Source organism: Polyodon spathula, chromosome 22 (genome assembly GCF_017654505.1).
Source record: "Polyodon spathula isolate WHYD16114869_AA chromosome 22, ASM1765450v1, whole genome shotgun sequence".
NCBI classification, from domain to species: domain Eukaryota; kingdom Metazoa; phylum Chordata; class Actinopteri; order Acipenseriformes; family Polyodontidae; genus Polyodon; species Polyodon spathula.
In genome coordinates, this window is record NC_054555.1 from 5,705,064 (window position 1) to 5,715,801 (window position 10,738).

At 34.5% G+C, this 10,738-nt stretch overlaps 1 protein-coding gene across 1 annotated transcript; it reads right to left on the bottom strand.

Moving 5' to 3' along the window:
• Nucleotides 1-6,634: 6,634 nt before the first annotated feature.
• LOC121296913 (homeobox protein MSX-2-like) lies at nt 6,635-9,590 on the bottom strand. The gene is made up of 2 exons (XM_041222820.1): nt 9,155-9,590; nt 6,635-7,161 (listed from the first exon to the last, which is right to left on the bottom strand). The coding sequence occupies exons 1-2, from the start codon at nt 9,489-9,491 to the stop codon at nt 6,737-6,739; spliced, it is 762 nt and encodes a 253-aa protein (XP_041078754.1). The 5' UTR covers nt 9,492-9,590; the 3' UTR covers nt 6,635-6,736.
• Between the last annotated feature and the right edge of the window lie 1,148 nt (nt 9,591-10,738).

A 10,738-nucleotide genomic window follows, 5' to 3' on the forward strand; every position in this document is an offset into this window, starting at 1 on the left:
GTCATTCATATTAGCTGTTTTTAAAATGAACTAAAAACAAACAAAACTCAAATCACGTCTAGTCACTGGATAGTCAATGAACAACATAATCTGCAATCTTCAATGTCAGTTTAAGATGATGCAGGCTGTGTTGTAATACAGCTATTGTGTCTGTTCCTTCTTGACGTATCAACGGCAGAGCACATGGAGTCTGGACATGTAAAGTAACCACCAGAAAAAGACGATGAATAAATCTCTCTTGTTTTTCTTGTTAAATTTCAACAAAGCTTTTGACGATCAAATATGCGTGATGTTCTGAAACAGGGTCATGATAGCTGCAGGTATATTTATGAGAGCATGAGCAGTAATGCCATCACCTCTCATACTTACCAACATGTGGAATCTGTTCAGCATCATGTAAACCCAGTCCCTGCCATGCAGTGCAAGAAAGTCAGCAGCTTTTTAAAGAGAAAGAAAAAGAAAACAATACGGGCTCAAGAGCGAACGCCCTAGAGCTGTGAAGAATATCCGAGGATAAATATCAGGACTTTCTTCCTACGCATAGGGATGTGGAACATTTGCATGTATGCACCTCCCTATTGCAGCCTATGAGTGCTCAGAAGACATCTCACTATGTTTACAGAGTGATCTCTCATGCAGCCTGATCAGAATGAAAACAGAGAAGGTACCATTCTAAACATGTTACCCATGCCTTTATAGAGGACAAACCTAACTGATTCCAAGGATGCAATATGTTTGTTTCAATACTGTGACACGATGAGTTTGCTGTTGCATAGCTGTACTAATAAATAATTTCGATATTTTAACAGAAGGAGTAGGCAATAATAACCAAACCAAACAAGTTCAACAACCAAGTGTTTACCCAATTCTATCCCTCACAGTAAATACAACTGATTAGGCTTCCTTGTGGAAAAGGCCAATGTTGTAGTTACATTATTACTTTGAAAGTATTTCTTGCTTCTGTATATTTTTCAACTAAAACAAAAACATATTACTTAGCAGAAAGTTGTTGAGATTATGATAACACTGTAATATTGTTATACTTAATAAAAATCACCCTGAAAACAAACTTGGATCAATCTTTATGGGGGATCAAACAGGATTCAAGGAATGTACCTAGCTGGACATCTCACAAAACCAGGACCAGTCCTCACTGACTTCAATGAATCTGCGTTGATCAACTTCAAATCCAGAGAGGTTCTGATACTACATTATACATGACCCTTTGTATTCATTAGATCTGTCTTCATTTGCATTTCCATTTTGATTAGAGCTCCATATCTTCATTACAAAGCCATTTTGATGACTGGCAACTTAATTTGCTAAAACAGTTTGGATGAAATACTCTTCACAAGCAGTAATCTAATATTCATCCTTGGTTATTTCTCAAGTCCTCTTTCAATCTCTCTCTCTCTCTCTCTCTCTCTCTCTCTCTCTCTCTCTCTCTCTCTCTCTCTCTCTCTCTCTCTCTCTCTCTCAAACACACATTCAAATATGTTGGTAATATCTTCATATTCCCATCAACAGCGAATTCAAATTCTCATTAAAAGAATGGTTTGTTATCAAAATATTTAGGAGCTGGCAAACGTATTCGGCAGCAGCTGAATTCTTAATCTATTTGCTTGGCAGAATCAAGGCGTTCAAATTCCTTTGAAGATTGGTGAGTAGTTAGCTGTGTATCAATGTAAAATGGTTCATTTATTCATCTTTGAAATGTTGTAAATAAACAGGCTGCGTTATTATTATTATTAATATTTATTTCTTTTACAGTGCAAACATGCCTGCATTGTAGATTCATATGTAAAGGCCATGGCGTTCCAGTATTTTCAACAAATTCAGCCATTATCCTTGTTTATAATGTGCTGATCACTCTTTTGCTTCCTTTCCGGTGGCATTTAATCACTATTTGACTTCTGTTAGCTTAAACCAAAGTACAGACTGTAAAACAAAAAGTTGAAAGGTGTGCTTATCGGTTCACACAAAAGAACATAATCAGAGTCAGTGAAGAGATCTTGAATGTACCAGCTGGAGCCCAGGCTGCACGTGCACGTTCTGTTTCATCAACTATCTGCTACCAGACCATTCAACTGAATGCACACATTGCTGTATGAAATGTCCCTAAGCAAAGACGGTAACACATAGGGTAATTAATGGAGAAAAAGATGGCTTTTGGTGGCATAGTGTAAAAAAAAACATGTGTAGTCATTTCTCTTTTCCACATGGGGGAGCAGTCCACTGCATATAGGCCTATTCATACAGTACGACACACCGCACTACGAAAAAAAAAAAAAAAATCATGTCATTTTGATACAAACCATTCACAATGCCTGCGATACGGTGGATTGGTTTCTATTTTTGCGATCAACTACACCCAGACAGGTATGACGACTGTATTAGGACACATACGTTTTTGTTGGACAACAGTGTACATGTGTCCTGACCCAATACGTCTTGGAAGGTAGTGTATAGGTCTTGTTAGCACTGTAGGATGTCCACTAGAGGTTAGCAAATATTTAACATGTTACAAAGTTACTGGTATTGCATTATTTTAATTAATGCCACCTGGTGCCAAAAACACTTTATTAGCTTTTTGATTCATTTATTGTGCTATGGGGGTTATACAATTATTTCCCTTACATTTTTTTCCATTGACGCTAAATGCTGTCTTAACAAGAAGGACTTCAATCAACGTGGAACAAACAATAAAAATAATCAACAGGAGCTGAGCTGCTTAAAACCTTCATCCCCATAGGCTTTAATATGAAAAACCCCAGGAGTGGCAGGCTCCATATTAATTAGTGCAAACTTGTGGCAGACCGGAATTCTTTACACCTCACGGAACACAGACAGCAATGAGCAATGGCTTCCTTAGACTGCTGCCTCCTGAGATCAAACCACTGTAAAAAAAAAATAATAATAAATAAATAAAGCTTTTTATATTAGGCACTAATTAAAGGTTAGTATAGCTTTAAAATAAGATACAAAATCAAAGTTAAAATAAATAAATACATAAAAACATTCAAGAGCTAGGAAAGGCCAATAAAGAGTGCGTGATAAAGCATAAAACTTTGCCCCCAGCTACAGCCAAACTGGAGCCACTGCAATTGGCTTTCAAAAAGAAAATCATATTACTTCCCCTGCTGTTTAAATGCTCTCAATACAAGGCTGAAATGATTTACTTAATTTGAAATTATGAGGTGGGACTTCAAAGAGTTTGCCTTTATTAATGGAAAGCAGCTGGTTGTTTACAATAATAATAATAATAATAATAATAATAATAATAATAATAATATACATCATCAGCCAATTGCTTTTTCTATGGTAACATCAAAGGTGTTCCAATAGCAATTCATTATCTAAAATTCTATCAGATTCTGTTTAGCTATTTACACAAATCCCCTCATCAGAACTATGATCATGGTTAAGATCACATTATTTCTTCATGAATATTGCTTTGGAGATTTTCTCATGAGATGAACTCTTTGAAGACAGTAATTGAACCGTGCAGTGTTTGAAGAAACTGTTCAAAAGAAGACCGAAGTAGTTCTCACACTATAATAAGTACTTTTCAGACATGTGGGGGATAGAATAGTAATAACTTGCTATCTGCTTTTAAGAATATAATAGTACAAATATCACTGCCATGTATGATACCAATTCATATTTAGACTTACTAGGCTAACAGACTAATGAAAGAATATAACCACTGCATAACCCAATATGTAAATAATTACAATTGCACAGTATTTTAAAATGTGCTGCTTGCATCCTTGTTGTTAAGTTGTTTCCATGAAGATGACGTAAAAGTATACCAAAATATAATTCAGTTGTAAATGTAATGCTCAATATTTTCTTTTACTATCAATAAGCTTAAATCCCCTATAATAAATAAATAACTTAATTCATTCACTCATTCATTAAGTCATATATTTAAAAAAAAATTGAAATCAGTCTGCAAATCCTTCACATTATTTTCCACCTGTCCTTTCTTGGTCATGTCAATTTTCTGGAGCTGGAACAATTACTGTCCTTGGGAAAGTAACAGCATGTAAATCGCTGCCATTAGGGGAAGCTACAGCATGTGCCAGAGAATAACAATGTCAGAGGTGGGATGGAATGTTTCACTCACTACTTTACTATGGTTGTAGGCTGGCTCATAAATTGATGGCTAAACCTTTTTTTAGTTACAAGTTCAAATGCTCAACGTGAAGATCAGATCATACTTCACAAAAGCCTGAAAGACAGTTGTATGGTTCTCAAGAGAAACAAAACAAAAAAAAATAAGTGGAATTTACAATTTCCATATTTTCTGGATTGAGTTTTCTGACATGAAGTCTTGACCCACGTGCAGAAGATGTCATCTATATTGTGGTATCTAAAGTGGTTGTCCATGGACAATCAGTGATGGTTAAAAGACTTGTAAAGAGAACAATGATATCCATTCTTCTGCTTCCTTTGAGTTATATCAGCAATGGATATATAGTGATTAACGTGGATATCGATCGATGGGTAGAATAGGAATCTCCATGAATACCTGTAGATCAATATGCAGAGATATATGTCTGCTAATCAGTTCAAAACAGGGGCAGATCTAAACATTTATTTTGTTAAATAGGGCTCTTAGTGTACCAAAACTGGGATCATTCTGTCTTTCCATGATTGCGACTGAACAGTTGCACTCAACTCACAGTTTATATAGGTCTAGTGGATCACATGACACCTCACATGACCAAACATTTCCAATTATTGTTGACTATTTCTGGCCAATATATTTTATGTTTGAGCATGCAGCTTGGTGACCAAAGTGTGTCACAATATCTCATTTTCTGTTTAACTCGAAACATTAAGTGGAATTTCATTCAACAATCAAGTTGTTCTGTGCTGTGTGTGAAATAGATTAGATTTTGTATGTGCCTTACGGTGAGTGTAAACACTTATAATGGCATGCTGTGTTGAAAAAAAATGAGAAACTGTGTAACAAGCGAATCAGGCTTCCCTGTTAGTTCTGAGTTTCATTGATTTTTTTAACCTGTATCCTATATTTCAGACAATGTATCTGTATGATCCAGTTTGCTGTCAGTGCCAGCACTTAGTCTATATTATTTATATAAATAAAGCTGATAAAGAACTTAAGTAGAGTAATTGGTAATCAACATAAATTGTGCAAACTAGTACAGCCATTACTAGTAGAGCAAAGTAAATGCCTGCTTTCACGGGGAATCTTATTTTAAATATAAGTAATCTATGGATAAGACTTTTGGAGTATAATATTGAGCTTAAAAAATGCAATAGTAACTCCTCCATCCCTGAATGTGAGTGCAATGCACAGTTAAAATGTTATAGTGTGGTATCTGGGTACCAGGCACAATAATATAACAGGATAACAGTACCACAGCTATAATGATCCTCTATGTGCATTTCTAAACCAATTGAAATTATAGAGAGAACATTGCCACACTGTTTTAACGTAAGGTTTTCCAAGTAAAGTCTGACCACATCAAATTCTAGTTTAAAAATGTAATTTAATATCAAATAAGACATATAAGAAAAAAAAAAAAAAATCTGCAATGTTTTTTATAAAACTATACAATGACGCCCCTTTCAAAAGAGCAAACAGGGCATAAAACACAAAACACTTTGCTCCAAACTATTTGCCATTTTGCTAAATAACTGTATGGTTCAACTACATACTATAAATGTTACCACTAATAAAAACAAATGTAGCATTTTACAACTTCTTGGTATTTATAAGACTCATCACAGGGATACAAAACAAGAACATGTTTGGCATATTTAAAGATTTCTCACCAGTAGTTTAAAAACAAAAAAAATATAAAAAACATTTTGGCATAAAAACTTCACGTAATCTAAATGACTAAATGCTTCCGAATACCAGCACTAGTGATTCTTTGGATTTTGTGCTGTCAATTTAACTAAATAACCAAATATTTCATTCACACTTCACACATAAAATGTTCATTCATATTATTAAAAACAATATTACCTTATACAACTATGACATAAAATCCTAAGGGCTGGAGATACTACTAAACTAGTATTGCAGTTCTGTGTGTGTGTGTGTGTGTGTGTGTGTGTGTGTGTGTGTGTGTATGTATGTATATATAGATATATATACACACACACACATATATATATATATACACATACACACACACACACACACACACACACACACACACGCATTATGTGTATACTTTTATATTATTTTGTCATAAGCTACTGCACACACTAGAAAAGATTTAGCCAGAAGAGACCTGTATTAATGTGCAAAATCTAGCAAGTGCTATATAAAACAAACCTGTTTATTCAGCAACATTTCAGTGACGAAATGAAAAGTATTACTGTTGCTGGGCTAATGTTAGAAACAGTTAACGACAAGAATGCACGGCAACAAAAAGGATGCTTTGAAATTTGATTGATTTTGCTTCTTTTACATATGAACACCAGCCTTTGCGAGTCTAGGTTATGACAAAGGGGATCTGCGGTAAATTCTTGCCTTTTACTCTCACCCAATTCCTTACTGGCAAGTACCACGTTTTCCACATACAGTACTGTGCTATAATGTTCTGCATTTTGTGTGTGTTCTATGACCGGTTACATATATGATTTACATGTTTTATAACATGCTGAGAACACCATTATATAAAAAATTAAAGTACCTTTAGTAGAAAAGACAAAACACATACAAACGGAGAATGTTCAAGTCCTTGTCTGTTTATGATAAATGGTACATGCTGTATCCAGCTGGAGATGTGTACAGTCCAACTGAGGATACAGGGAGAACAGGCCTATGAAAAGGGTAGGACTGTCCATACATAGAAGCTGCTTGAAGATGAGAGTTGATGTGGAAAGGGAATGTAAAACCAGGATGGAGCATTGGCTTCGTTGCCATTTTGAGTTTTTCCAGTTCGGCTTCTTGAAGTCTCTTCGCCTTGGCCCTCCTGTTTTGGAACCAGATTTTAACCTGGGTCTCTGTTAGATTTAGAGAGCTGGAGAATTCGGCCCGTTCCGCAATAGACAGGTACTGTTTCTGACGGAACTTCCTCTCCAAAGCCAGCAGTTGTGACGTGGTAAAAGGAGTTCTGGGTTTTCTGTTGGTTTTGTGCTTCCTTAAAGGGCAAGGTTTAGGGCTTAATTGTCCTAAGAAAGAGGGGAAACAGTTTAGTTATTCCTGTAAAATACACATATTAGACATCACACATAACTTACAATTCATTGAATTATAAAGTATTGATCTGCTATGGACAGTAGACTACATACATTTTGAACGTCTGTTTTTGTATATTTGTGGTAACCCACTAAACAAGTTAAATAAAATATTAAAAAAAAAGGTAAAGGATTGGCCTTTAAACAAAGATTAAAATATGCTACTTTTACAATAGATATGTTTGTTACAGTTCAGAAGAGGTTCATGTCTCTGTCTCTACATTTTTTTTTTTTTTTCTTTACTTTTTTTCTTGAACAATTATGTATGTGTAAGTGGTTCAACCCAATAAATAACCCAGGTGTGTGCACACAAGTGTAGTTTAACTTTGACAAAATCTATCTATCTATCTATCCACCCACCTACACACATTATGTTTTCCTATAGTTGTGGGGACTTCACATTGCCTCTCACTATATTTTTCTTTACTGTGTCTAACTCCAGTGAGACAAAACTCCAAACAGGGTCAAAGTCGACAACAAATTAAATATTTTGGCACTTTTATTTATTTATTTATTTTTTTAAAGGCATCTTTAGTTCTTAAAAATGTGTTTTACAAAGTGGGGAGGTTTGGTAATATATGCTTTTTATGTGACCTGTTCTGAAGGTATGTTTTGTATTAGCAATGCACTGATTATTACTCTCCAGCTGAAATATAGTTAATATAAACATCTTACTGTAATCATGACATAAATCAATGGAAATGAAAACAGTATCCGAGTTGAATTCCCATACAGCTTACGTTAAAAGGCCGTGCTCGTTTAAAAGTTGAATACGCAACATAATAGCCTGCTTTTCCTTGCATTATGTACCTGGATTTTGTTTTCCATCAAAAATGTTAACGTGCTTCCTGCTCTGAATTAATTAAGTTTCGTTTCCGTATTAAATTTAACAGCGAAGAAATTGTCGGATATACCTGTGGATGCGTCGCCGATTATCTCACTCGCTCGTTATTGAAGTTCACTGATGAACTAAATAATTAGAAAACGAGTTGTAAATTGCCACTGTCAAACTTGATAACAAATATCTTTAAATAATGTTTAAATAGCTTAAACTATATGTTACACATACAAATTAAAAATAAATACTGTTATAGCGGTGTGTAACCTTTTCAACAAGCTTTTGTTGTTATTATTATTATTATTATTATTATTATTATTTTATTATTATTATTATTATTATTATCATATTGAATGTATGATACCACTAATTACTGTCGGTAAGTGAACTGTTACAGGCAAAATTAAATCGTGTTTTAATGGCCAGGATGCGCACAGGTTACACAGACGATCCATGCAACAAAATGCTACGCATTTTACCTATATATCTACTGTATCCATCCATCTATATCGATATATCTATATATTATAAGAACATAAGAAAGTTTACAAACGAGAGGAGGCCATTCGGCCCATCTTGCTCGTTTGGTTGTTAGTAGCTTATTGATCCCAAAATTATAAAAACCACAGTGTCTATTAGTAATATATTTGTTTATAGATCCAAGAGATCATTTGACTATTTTCTCAGGTTATAAACGACATCACGTAAAAATATTTGCGAATAGAAGTTATATTCGCCCCAGTGCTTATTCTTTAGTGATTAAGAGCAGTAGCGAGCAATGACGCACACACAAGTGTACGACAGTAGGTATATCGTGTAATGACGCAAAAGTCGCACAAACTGCGTTGTGTGCTGACAGAAAAGTCATTTATAAGACACTTTTCAATGAAAACTTGTTCGTGTTGTTTGTTGTAAGAGTTGAATAGAACACACCACACCGTTTAATAATAATAATAATAATAATAATAATAATAATAATAATAATAATAATAATAATCGACCGTTTAAAAACAACAGTTTACACTTTGGCGCTAATCTAAAGAAATTGGGAGTATAGCGATTTATTATCTAACATTCTCATGCGCTTACTTGGTGGTGTGGAGAATCTTGAATTTGTAACCCATGTGGAACAGTCTTCTTGTTCTGATGTTTCAGATTTAACAGGAGATGTCGCAAAGGCTTTTGGAAATCCGTCTGGACTGTAAGAATCTCTAGAAATTGAACTTGAATGGTGAGTCCTGGAAGTGCTCATAACATTCCCTTCAGATTTAGACACTATATCAGTGCGGGTTTTCCTGTCAGCCATCAAAGCTTCAACACTGAAAGGCAGACAGGGTATCTGAACTATCCGATCTTTTTCGGTAAATTCTAATCGACTTTCGTCCTCGTAGGAACAACTGTCCTTCAGATTAAGCGGGGAAGACATGTTCCCAAGAAAAGCCTCGTAAAGTTTTCGGCACACTTCAATAAACGCCCCTGTCCCGCAGACAGTGCATGCAACTCAGGGCTCAGATGGCACAAGCTTGAGAAAAAGTCGGAAACTCCTCGGATGTAGTTAAATTTTTAACCAATCACACCACGACCAGAACGTGATATGGAGCTTTGAGGTGTTTGATTGGGTCTAAACTTTGTTTGCGATCTTCACAGAAGTGTTTTAAAGTAGAATACAATTAATCACTTGGGACACAAGCTGTGATGGGTTAGTGATACCTTCAAGGCTTTAATCTCATATAAACATAAGTGCCATTCGCGTAATTTAAGGCTAATTATGTGAAGAGGAAATAATGATAGCTGGGTTTTTCTCTTAGCTCCAGTTTTAACAGACTACCTGCTTCACGTTTCTTATATGTTCATGTCAGTAGAATGATTATCATGTATGTGTTTTAAATAACACTTTAATGTATACATGTTTTCATTGAAATATAGTTTTGAGGTTGCTGTTGTATTGTTTTGCAGATTGTGAATCGTCCTGGATAGCCTCGTGGTGTAGCCTATTTTGTTAACAGCCTAGATTTTGAGTTTGGTTAACCTCAACACAATTATAGCCTGTGATATAAAATGTACAGTATTGAAGCTTTAGTTTGGTATTGTTCTATAGCTGCCTCCAAACGTGAAAACATGCAATCAGTAACTCGTAGTTATCATAGTTCTTTCATTGAAATACCCGTGTAAAAAGAAAGAAAACGCGTGGGAAACAAAAACAAAAACAAAAAGTTTAAAATATATTAAATACGTTATTTCCATAAACTAATCGCTATCTATAAATAAATAAATAAATAAATAAATAAGAAATTACAAGATGTATTTTATCCCAAAGCTGGAGCAGAGAAAACAAAAAGGTTTCTAGAAAAAAAAAAAAAATCAGAATGTAACTTTATATCATATGGAGTTAGACATTAACGATGCGACTGTATTAAGACACACATTTGTGAACACAAGGCGTGTGGGTAATTTGTAATGTTCGGCCTAAATATTGCTTTTCCTCTTACACCCGTTAAATAATTGTAAAATACAGAAACACAATAAAAACAAGTTTGCCTTTTAAATAGTTAAACATTTATTAAAAAAAAAAAAAAAAAAAAAACATTTTGTATATGGAAATTGATTTATTCCATACGTTAATTTAGTGTTAGGATTTTGGTAAATAATGAAACTATACATACTAAACTGAAC